Here is a 12127-nt window from a genome sequence, read left to right as displayed (position 1 = left end):
GATCTTACTTCATTAGAGTAATTTGAAACTATATCACATAGCGTGAGTCTTCCAACTTTGGGTTTTTTTGCTTGTTTGTTTTTTATATTTTAAAAGGGCAGGTTTATTAGGAAAGAGGGAAAGGAAAAAGAGAGATACCTGTGTAGTCACAAGATGGACAGTCTTGGGATGAGAGCTGCCAGGTCTTCCAATCTTGTTCTTCCCATGTCTCAAACTCATTCTTAGAGTATCATAAAGGTATTATGTTACTAGTCAAAGAATAAATCTTGTACTTTAAATATTTGTATGTGGAACAATTTGAACTTTGATATATTTCTAGGTATGTTGCAGGAAAAGCTTTTTATTGAACATAACTTAAGAATTATGCCCCTAAATAATTTCTTTTCTTCCTTTCTTAGGGATGATAGAAACAGCACAAGTGGATGAGAGGGCAAAAGGCAATGGCTCCAGTCAGCCAGGAGCTGCAAGGAGAGGTGTACAGATTATTGATGATGAACCTCAAACCCAGAGCAGTGGTGGAGGTTGCTGTTCTTCTGGATAACTGTTCACACCTAAGAAATTAAAAAAACAAACTGTGGATCATTGCCCTCAACATGAAGACTGCCATATTCCAAGTCACGTTATTTTACCAATGGAATTATAGGATTAACAGTATTTTAAATTACGTTTATAACACTGCAGAGACCTTAAGTGCTAAACTTAGTGGAGTTTGTGACCAGAGAATTGGCATTTTCTACAAATGTTAACAAAGCAATTACCAATGGCCTTTTTACATATTTTTTCTTTAATAAGGAATAATATGCATGTAGAAAAGACCTACTTAAAGGCTTCATTTATATTCTTTTAAATCAAATCTTTATTTAATAACTTATATATGTTGTTGGAATGATATACATTTTTGCAGCCCTTTGTATTTTGTGGTAGTTTGAATTGTATCACTTCTAAATAGCAGACTTTTTGTTTTGTTTTTTTAATTAGCAGATACCTGAAGTACTATTTTTGCAGGGTTTGCACAGGCCCCTAACTGTCTACTACTTTGATATAATCTATATACATCCTGTATGCTGAGCTGGTAAAATACATTGTACATTACACATTAAATATTTTATCTGCTTTTATAAGCGCAAGGTGCAAAAATATATACAATAGTCTCATTGATAACTGTAAAGTGAATTAACATTTGGTGATAATGCCTAAGCTTTTTGACTCTGTTATAAAGATCATAGTTACCTTTCACTTTTGTCTTAACTTGAAAGTGATGTGTTTAAATTTTCACATATACATTACTTGAATTATTGCTGTTGTCACATTTTTTTTTTTTTTTGCCTAAGTCCATCTGATGATCGAACCTCAGCACTTGCCTTTGTATGTTTTGTTTTGTTTTGTTTTTGATAAAAGAGATGCCTTCTCAATTTTCCTTTAGGGTGGTTCCCTTAGATTGTTTGAGTGGAGCATGTTGGGTTTCACTTTTGCAACGGTTTGGGTTTTCTCTTCCTTTATGTGAGTGAGATGGGTTTGCTGGTGTGAGAAGAGAGGAAGTGGGTCCCGGGTAGTAGCCACTCACCAGTACTCATTCACACAGCATGTTGATGTTAGTTTATGCTCCTGAGGCAACTTTTAGATGCTTTGTCAGCAAGTTGTATTTGTTCATTACTTGCCAGAGCTAAACACAGAAAGCTTTGTTCATTTTTACAAACTATCCTAAGTTTCTGTGAGGGAAAATATTTCATGTAATGCAGTTATAGTGAACACTGGAAAGATTTGTTATAAAATTATATTCTTGTATACTTTGTAAATTAGTCTCATTAGGGTTTTTTTTTTTTTCATAAACATAGAACTTAAATTTGTTTATTTTAATAGAATCAGGCACTGCTCACAGAAAGAACACAAATTGTGGAAATCAATATAAATTGTTCTTCTTATATATATTTTTCCATTTCTGTCATGCTTGGAAAACTAGTAAATGTTATGTCTAATATAAAATGGAATGGTTCCTGGATTTGCTTCTTATTAGAAACAGTAGTATGCAATAAAGCTATTAGCATGAGCAGTTAAGAGGCAATGGGTAGATAATAGTTACTAAAGTAGAATCACCATATTTTTAAGTTAATAGCTTAAACTTTCCCAAATGGGTTAAAAATTGAATGAACTGATAATTTGATATTATGATACTGGAATTTTAACTTAGTAGTAGGTATTTTCTGAGCCTTCCCTTAACCTTCTTTAATTGCCCTTGCCAAACTCAACCATTGGCCTCTGTGTGTGTTGGGGAGTGTGGGGTGGGAAGAGTCTGAGAGATAAACTAAAATTGTCTTTAATAGGATGACTATACTCTGTAGTTACTTGGTTTCCTGTTTATGTGAGGGTTTGGAAAGAGGAAAACGGAATCATGAGTACAGGAATCACGATGCAGGAAAAATTGCTTTTGCCCTCTTGGTTCTTTCTGAGGTTGTAGAGGAAGCCTTGTCATTTCTACTCTTGTAGTTATATCCAAGAAACAAGCTCCTGTTCTTTGAATGAAATATATTTTTAAACTAGTTAGAGATGAAAAATTGAGCTTTATTCCCAAAAACAATGTTAGAAAGTCTGATGATTGGAGACCTATATACTCTTAATAGTAATGATACAGAGTCCAGATTGAAACCTCTGTTCCAGCAATGCCAGATAATTATTGTTGGGGTTCAACCACTCTATTGTTATTTAAACATGCTCCTTTGGTTTCTGTATATCTTTCTTAAGCAAACACTTCATTCCTTTTTTTCTAACCTGTTAATTCAATAGCAATAGATAATGTCTTTGCTTTGAAGCCTAAAATGTCTTTAGGGCAAGGAATAGGGTGGAAGAGGAGTAATGGCTTGTACTATGAATACAAAGGAAAGATAGAGATAAGAAGCAAGGTTGAGAAAATTTTCCCAATACATTCATAACATCTTTAATGTTTTTTTGTATTCCTGTCCTTACAATTGTACTATTAGGAAGAAGATACAAGTTAATCATGTGTTGTATGTTGAAAGTAATAGGTAGGTAGAACCAAGATATTTTCAACTAGTAAGTACATACACTTAGTGTATATAATTAAAAAATGTTTCAAGATCGTCATTCAAAAAGTATCTGAATACTTTTATCATGATAAAAGTATAGTCATTGTTGCTACAATGATGATGGGTATTCATGTTTTGTTTAGTGGTCATAGAGGAAGATTGTTTTTAAAAATCATTGCAACAATTTTGGGGTAAATGAAAAAAGCTTCATACTATCATGAAATATGAGTGTTTAAAATTTGACTTGTTTTGAGGATATCTCCTAAAAATACCTTAAAGCTATGAATGTTACAGCTAAATTGAAATCTTAAAAATCTTATGGCTACTGTAGGCTAGCCATACAGTATTTGTGATCTTTATTTGATGTTAAAGTAATAAAAAAGAATGATATTTCATCTTCAGATTTTCGGTAAGAAAAAATTGGGGGACAACTGAGGTGTAGAATGAAAATTATCTACATCCTGACAATTTTTAAAGTCATTTTGAAACATACATTTATCAAAGTTTCTAAATTGGCAAGCTATGTATTGTGCCAAATATTTAGAACAATTTAAACAATAAATTTACACCTTTTATTTCTGTTAATATATAATTTGCAGTTCTATATTATAAATGCTATTTGGAGTCTAGATCATCTTATCTCCAGCGAATTTAGTTTACCCTTATAAATTACCACTTACATTATCTTTAGAAGTGGTTGCATCTGTGCCTTTAACTTTTGAAATTCATGATTTGCCTTCTTTTTATCATTATCATTTTTTCACAATTTATAGATAACACTGTGACAAAGAGGAAATACTTTGTGACAATTTAAGATGTTGAGATCTTCTAGAAAAGGGGGTAGATAGTAGTCAACAAAAGGAGCCTTACAATAATGTTAAAGATACAGATTGAGTAGATCCTTAAATAATTTTTCTAAATTACAAAATACAGTACCTAGATTTTAATAATTCAAGGCTGGAATTCATTGAACATACACATTTAGCTGATTTTGATAATGGCATTGATTGTAGTAGATTGTTCTGTAATTTTGAGTCAACTAAGTAATAATAAGTTTGATGTGGGAAAAAATTCGTGCTACACATGTGGCATATTGTGTGACTTTGATGGCCTTTACCTTTTTAGGAAAACACATTAGTCACAATTCTGAGTAAATATTCCTAAATGTAAGTATTTTAGTATTAATCATGTAAAAATATTACAGATACTCTTCAAGCATTTCTAATTTCATGTAAAATATACTTCCCTTCTAAACACATATCCCTTTAATTTGATAGATGGTTAGCACTGCTTGTGCTATTCAGGATATGTAGAACATCTCTTTTCTGAGAAACTGGGTGTACTTTTGAGTGTTAACCTTTCAACTGCAACATTTTTCTGCATTAAATGAACATGGCACACCTAGCAAGAATCTTTTTTTTTTTTTTTTAGATTATTTATTTATTTATACAAGCACTGGGTACAGTCAGAAGTGTGGGAGGGTGAGAGAATTCACCAGAGCCAGAGCAGGGAGCAGAGCAGGCAGAGTGACAAAATACACTGCTGAGGGGAGCAGCGGGCAGCAGGAGAGGTCTGTCGCGCCATGTGGGACTTTCACCGGGGGTCAGGGATTGAACCGTTGCTGCGGAGCCTGCGGGCAGCTTTGCAGCCCAGCGCTCAACCGCTGTGCCACCAGGGGAGGCCCAAGAATCTTATTCTTAAAAAGCATCTTGTCCTCTTCAGAAGCCTGGACATACTTCCAAATATACCACATTAAAGCCAGAAAGTGAGTCTGCCTTCTTAAATCTTTATTTTCACTGTATATCTGTTTGCACTTTATGATACCTTGTGGTAACTCTATTTCTTCATTATCAAGAAAAAGCTATTATGATTTCAATAAGTTCAAATTTGTGTAGAACAATGAGATAGGAAGACTAGCAGGGATAAAGTATGATAATGGACAACAGTGGTATTTGTTATATTGTATCTTCATTACTAACTTAAGGATTTAACATTTTTACATAAATTATGTCTTACCATGCTTGTTTTTCAACTTTTTTACCAACATGTCTAGAAATTCATGTTAGTATATGCAGGCTTTTTCATTTTGTTTTCCTCCACATTTTGGGGTGTGTTTGCCTTTTTAAAGTAACCTTTGATTTTTCCATTAAACCCTCCTAAAGAAACCTGGCGAATTGGGTAGATTTCACTAGAATCATAAAATTTAAATTCAAGCCACTGCTCATCTTAGACATAAACAGTCTCCGTTAAGCATATTAATCACGAAACTAGAAAGACTTATGTTTACAATTTGCTAGAATTTCATGTTTTGGGCCTTCTATGATTGATTAATACATGAAATTCATGAGTTAGTTTTAGTAGTAGAGTATTTAGAATAGGTTTTTATTTGAGGGAAGAAGAAAAGAGGGAAAGTATAGCGCTAGGGGAAGAGTACAAGGTAAACTAAAATAAGTGTGCATCTCCAACTAGCTATATAACACAAGGCTTCATGCGGTCTGAAAGTTAAAACTTGTGTTTGATTTATGTCTTTAATTACAGTAAAAAATGAAAGTCTGATTTTAGATCTTCCCCAACCATCTCACATCCCACATGAGAGGTAACCACTGTTAACAATTTGTATGTCTCTGGGCCTCCCTAGTGGCGCAGCGGTTGAGCGCTGGGTTGCGAAGCTGCCCGAAGCCTCTGCAGCGCCGGTTCGATCCCCGGCTGCTTCCCAGCCACCGGAGGAGGGTCCCACATGGCGTGCAGACCTCTCCTGCCGCCCACTGCTCCCCTCAGCAGTGTGCTTCGGTCCTTCTGCCTGCTCTGCTCCCCACTCTGGCTCTGGTGAATTCTCTCACCCTCGCGCGCTTCTGACTGTACCCAGTGCATGTATAAATAAATAAATAAATCTTTAAAAAAAAAAACCTTAAAAAAATTTGTATGTCTCTGTTACATATTTTAATTTATATTTGTCCTTCATAAATTTTCAGTTCCTTGAAAACAACTCACCTATCCTGTGTCAAATTCCATCTACAACCAATCGAACAACTTGTAAAGAAACCCTAATGATACTTATATAAAGTTAAGTCAGTGGCAATATTTCTTGAACTACAAGTTAACTACCTGAAACTTAGAATGTTTTATGTTTATTATAAATTAATCTTTAAAGTGTGGAGCATTCTGGAAGTCAAATCCAGTGAATGGTTTCCATCCCTGTGGAACTATGGTTGGGAAAGAGGAGTGTGCCAATTCAAGCTCCTTAATGCCTGTGTTGTTCTGGGTTGGGTTCATTCTCTACACATATTTTCCAGCTTGGAAAGCATTGCCGCCAGGAGCACTTAAGGGCTGTAGCTTACCATGTGAGTGCCTTTGTAACAGGGTGGTCCCCAGGAAAGGGGGAGGTTCCCTGCCCCACCCAAGGGAGGGTGGAGCTGAGCAGGAGGAGGAGAAGCTGCAGAAGAGACTGAGGAAGGAAGCAGGATGGAGCCAGGAGACCTGGAGGAGGCGCATGGAGCCTAGAGACACGTGAAGAAACTGCGCTTGTCTTTTGGTCCTAGACTGGGTGACACAGATGTGGGTGAGACCCATGGGGAGGTGACAATGGCAGTTTTTATCTTGATGTTGATTTTGCTCTTTTCCTTCCGGTCTTGTCTGGTTATTTCTGACCCTTTGCTGTGGGTCCCCACTGGAAGATGCTTTAGACTTGTGGCAGGCTTTGGGGCTTTGCTCTGGGCCAATCCCATTTGGATGGACTTTTATCCACGAGGGGACGGGTAACTTTGGGTGCTTCATTTAGAAACTAGACTCTTTGCCTTACCTGTATTGTTTCCTAGTTTTATTAAAGTTCCTTCCCATTAAAGTCTCATATGTTTTGTGTTGATGCGGCGGATGGCAGAACCCATTTAGAATAGGCAGGTTTGCGGGGTTTGGGCTGCCCCTCTCCCTGTCCTATAACACCTTGACACCAAGTTAAAGGTGTATTCCCTAGAACACATTAATTTGTTTTTGAATAAACATATTTTTCGTGTTTGTCTTTTAATGAATAGTCAGAGGACAAGTTAAGTACAAGCTTGTGATTTTGTTAATAGTTTCCACATGTTCTTAAAAAAATTTTTTTGAACACATTCTGCTTATTATAATTGTTCTCTAAGTTCCTCTCAATTTCATTTTTTGAGTGCCTGTGGTGTGCCCAGTGCACGTAGGTTAAGGGAAGGAACCAACCTATTTGTAGATGACAAACTGATGACCATCACTCACAGTCCAGATATGAGTACTTTATCTGTGTGTATGAGGTCAACCATGCATAAATGTTGACATTCTGTATTTGACCAGAAACCCAAGTACACTAAACTTTTGGGGTGAAGTAATTAGGATGGCAGCAACTGAAGCTGATCATTAATTTGAGGTAAAGCTGAAGGATGATTTTGAGTATTGCAACAAATATTTTCAGGCCAGATTAAAATAACTTGTTTTTTAGCTTCAAGGGGCAGTTGTGATCTGCAAATCATATTTTTCAAATTTTGTAGTAGCGATGAAGAAACAGATGCCTTTTGCTTAGACAACTGCTTTTTTTTTAACTTAGAAAAAATGCATTTTAAAAGCAATTGTATTTTTTTTTCCCTTTGACAAATGTTGCCTTGTTGCCAGACAGTAACCCAGAACACAATCCATTCCTGAATCATTATAGTCCTTTCTAGAGAGTGTAACTTTATAATTTGCATTTGTAAGTGTACATTCCAACTTGGGAGTAAGGGTTTTGGTTTATTTGGTCTGTCTGTGGAATTGAAGACGAGATAGTCTGATAATTTAATGATTATGTATATTTTCAGGCAATCTTTCTAGTGACTTTTAGGCTATTTTTGATACTATCATGTATTATTCAAGTTAATGCTATTATAGGTCTTCTTGACCTGACCCTTTTGAGGAGAAAATAGTGAAATCACTGGCTATTAAAAAATTTCTCCATGAGTCAGATATTTATCTGTTTATCTATTTTTTTAATCCACAAAAGGTAAGTAAATCTAATGACTTAGGAACAGTTCTTCAAAATGAAAAACCCAGTAAAGAAAAAACTATAAAGCAAGAACAAGATGCTTTAAGGATTTTTGATGGTCTCCTGAATGACAAAATTATTCTTATCCCAAAATTATACAATGTAAGTTCCCATCCCCATATTGAATCCCATATTGATGTTTTTAAACCCAAATATGTTCTTTGCTAAAGAATCAGCATGAATAGTTCCTGCCCAACAAAAAAAAATTTTAAATCCAGTGGTGGTGGCCTCAGAAGTTTATAAAGGTCATAATGTTGGATGAATCATATGAAATGATCAGAATGGCATTATTAATTTGCTGACTACTTATCAGTATATTGCCTTGAGGTTGTTAATTGACAGTCCTAATTCCTCTATATTGGTTCGCTGCTCTCTCAGGACTAAAGCTGTGCTGCTACTCTTCCATCAAAAAATTTTAAAATTAACTGTACATAGAATTTGCAAAGTAATCACCATGTATAAGCAGTTCTCATCTCTGGAATATTTGATAGGGATATGATTATTTAAAAATTGAGGATTTCCTTAAATGCAGAACTAAGATCTGAAGCTTAAGAGTGCCATTTTGATGGAGAGTTCCAGTCAAGCTGGTAAGTGACTTATTTTTCCTTTTCTATTGATAGTGAATCTTAGCAATATGACTATATAACTAGAGAACCAAAATTGGCAGGATTTGTGATTCAAAATATTAATAGCTAAGAATTTAAAAATGCCATTTAAAAATATATTGTCAGGGCCTCTCTGGTGGTGCAGGGGTTAAAGCCTCAGCACTATTGGGCCTCCATGGTGGCACAAGGTGTTATGTCTCAACACTAGGAAGCTGTCACTGCAGCCACTGCAGCATAAGTTCAATCTCCAGCCAGAGAGCTAACCCACATGGCGCAGCAGACCTCTCCTGTCTTGTCTGCTGCTCCCCTCAACAGTGTATTTCATTATATTTGCCTGTTCTGCCCCCCACTCGGTCTCTGATGAATCCTCTCACCCTCCACACCTCTGGCCTACACCCCAGTTCTTGTATGCATAAATAAATCTTTAAAAAATACATAAAGGGGGCCTCCCCAGTGGCGCAGCGGGTTAAGCACTGCTGTGAAGCTGTCTGTAGCCTCTGCAGTGCTGGTTCGGTCCCCGCTGGCCTCGCAGCAACCCACATGGCAAGAGGACTTCTCCTATCTCGTCTGCTGCTCCCTTCAGCGGTGTATTTTGTCAGTCTGCCTGTTCTGCTCCCCGCTCTGTCTCTAGTGAATCCTCTCGCCCTCCTGCGCCTCTGGCCTGTACCCCAGCTCTTGTATAAAAAATAAATCTTTAAAAAAAATAAAAATTAAAAAATATATAAAAATAAATTGTCAAACGTCACAGTATTTGTAGTGGTACTAAAAAGTAGTAGCTATAAGCCAAATACTGCTTAAAAAAAAATAAAAGCTTGTATTTAATTATGATGAAGTTTGGGGATGTCCCTGGCTTAGTAATGCCTTATGATGATATTATTTAAAGTTAGCTTTAACCTTTTTTTAGGGAAGTTTAAAATAGGTTTTATGATCTTTAGTTCCTAAGGTTACTAAAATCTTTCAGAATTGACTGTTCCCCCAGACCCTTCAAAGAAGGCTGCCTTTCTCTGTGATCATTAAATTATATAGAAATTTCAAAAAAAAAAAAAATTTCCAGCTACTTGGCCCTTACCTGAAGAATTATGAATTTCTCATATGCCACAATTTTTGTTAATGCTTTCCTTGAATTTCCTTACTATCTCTGCCCTGTTTTGAAAGCGGATGAAGGTATTTTTTTGTTCTTTTGGAAACATTCAGGCAATTGGAAATGTTTATCACTATTCTTACCTTTGTGTTGAAAAGTGGGTAGAAGTTAGGTTCCAAAATTCTTAATTTCCAATAGAATTTTTAATGTATATTAAATTTTTTAGTTTCTTGATTTATTCAAGGTAATTTTACTGGGGGCCTCCCTGGTGGCACAAGGAGTTAAGTCTCAGCACTGTCAAGCTGTCATCGGCCACTGCAGCCTGAGTTCAATCCCTAGCCAGGGAGCTGATCCACATGGCACAATAGACCTCTCCTGACTCGCCCACTGCTCCCCTCGCAGTTTATTTCAGTAAATCTGCCTGTTTTGCTCCTCACTCTGTCACTACTGAATTCTCTCATCCTCAGCACCTCTGGCCTACACCCCAATTCTTGTATGCATAAATAAACAAAAATAAATCTTTTAAAAAAGATAATTTTGCTGCTTTGGTTTTATTTTCTGGTTCCTTTGCAATTAAAAATTGCACATGCCATTTACTTGTAATTATTTCAATACATTTAATAGGATGCTTTAATCAACCCTTACATTTATTAGCTCAAATGAACTTTTATACCATTTTCACGTACATACCATGAAATGCTGAAAGGAACCTGATTGCCTTAAAGGGCACCTCAACTTAGAATTAAGCAACAAATGGCCATTAAAAGAAACAATAAGATAACCTTTAGTCATAAACTCATGTTGTCTTATAGATCAACCATATAGATACACACTTATTCATCCAAATAAATAATTAAACCTGATTTCACATATTTCATTTGAGTATCATGGTTGGAATTCTCATCCTGGTGTTACTCTCATCCTTTGATGATAATATTAAAATACACATTTGAAAATTTAGATCTCATTTTTTGAGAGTTGGGAATGTGATAAGCATATGGTCAATATTAGGTCTAAGATATGATAAGGTCCTACATAAGATGCAAGAAAAGCTAGTTATTGAAATTACTGAAACAAGTTATTGAAAGGACCTCAGCTTGAGGTTTGAGAAGAGTTTTAGAGTTAGGCCAAGGGAGTGTCCTTTGGCCCTGTAAAGAAAATCTTCAAGTATTTATCCATTTTGTTCAGCAGTGTTAACTGCTTCTTGTCTATAATTTACTGAATTTTCATTTTATTTCATGGTATCACACAATTGTTGCTAACTTTTCCTTCCCCTTAGGAAAATTTAATTCAGAAGTTACAATTTTTACCACTTTTGAAAATGGCCAATGGAAGAAACATTTGCTTTATAAAATGGAAATTCTGATGTGATGGAGTATTTTTAAGATGGGCACATTACTGATATCCTTATTATCTAGGTAGTTGGTATAGTTTGGAAATATTTTCACATAAGACTCCTAAATAAGGTATTTTCTTGTATAGTTTATTAATACTGTGTTTCAGGTGTGTAAGCCTGTTTTGGTTTGTATCTATTTAAATTTAAAGCTTTAATGGCCATTTCCCACTTCACATTTTACCTAATGTGTATTTTCAAATGAAATCATACATAGCTTCAGGATTATGTATGAACATCACCAAGAACATTTGTCATTTTTTTCTTACAGTTTCCTATGTAAATCCAAGAAAAATAATTGTTAGCAAACAGTCCTACTCTGTTGCAAAATATATGTGACACTTTAAGAGATTTTATTGTGACATTAGAAATGAATTAGATGTGATGAAGGGAGAGAATTGATACCTTCTTAGAAGAAAATCAGTTTTGCCTTCATTTGTGAGTATGACTTAGCAAAAGTGGTATGAATACATAATTTTAATAGATTCAGAATTTAGGGGCTGGTTATAAGCCATTCTATGCAGAGTGTTTTACTGGTGCTTTTGAGGTACACAAAAGGTACTACTATAATTCATATCCTTAAATAACTAAAAAAGCTTAGCTGAGAATTACAGATGTGAGGATGTAGAGATATATAGGATGAAGAGGAATTAAAATTAGTATTTATAAAAAATAGTGCAAAACTTAAAAAATCAGCTGGAAAATAACACAGAAATAATAAAGTCTCTGGATATAAAATTAAAAACAAATTTATATAAACAATGATCAGATGATATAATAATAGAAAATACCCCTTATAAAGTAAGAACAGAGAAAATACCTAGCAATAAATAATGTGGAGAGCCTCCCTGGTGGCACAGGTGTTAAAGTCTCAGCATTATCGAGTTATCACCAGCCACTGTGGCATGAGTTCTGTCCCAGCCCAGGGAGCTAACCCACATGTGGCACAACAGACCTCTCTTGTCTCACGTG

General features: G+C 35.4%; 1 protein-coding gene across 1 annotated transcript in view; it reads left to right on the top strand.

Moving 5' to 3' along the window:
- RAB21 (RAB21, member RAS oncogene family) overlaps window positions 1-5916 on the top strand; it is a 34095-nt gene extending 28179 nt beyond the window's left edge. The window contains exon 7 of the mRNA XM_037513979.2: window positions 399-5916. Within this exon, the coding sequence (XP_037369876.1) occupies window positions 399-541 (143 nt within the window). The 3' untranslated portion in view covers window positions 542-5916. The remainder of the gene's footprint in view (window positions 1-398) is intronic.
- Window positions 5917-12127: the final 6211 nt, after the last annotated feature.

This window comes from Talpa occidentalis, unplaced genomic scaffold (genome assembly GCF_014898055.3).
Source record: "Talpa occidentalis isolate TD23 unplaced genomic scaffold, MPIMG_talOcc4v2.1 talOcc4.16, whole genome shotgun sequence".
NCBI lineage: Eukaryota > Metazoa > Chordata > Mammalia > Eulipotyphla > Talpidae > Talpa > Talpa occidentalis.
The sequence above is the reverse complement of the archived record's forward strand: the minus strand, read 5'-3'. Positions and strand labels throughout refer to the sequence as shown.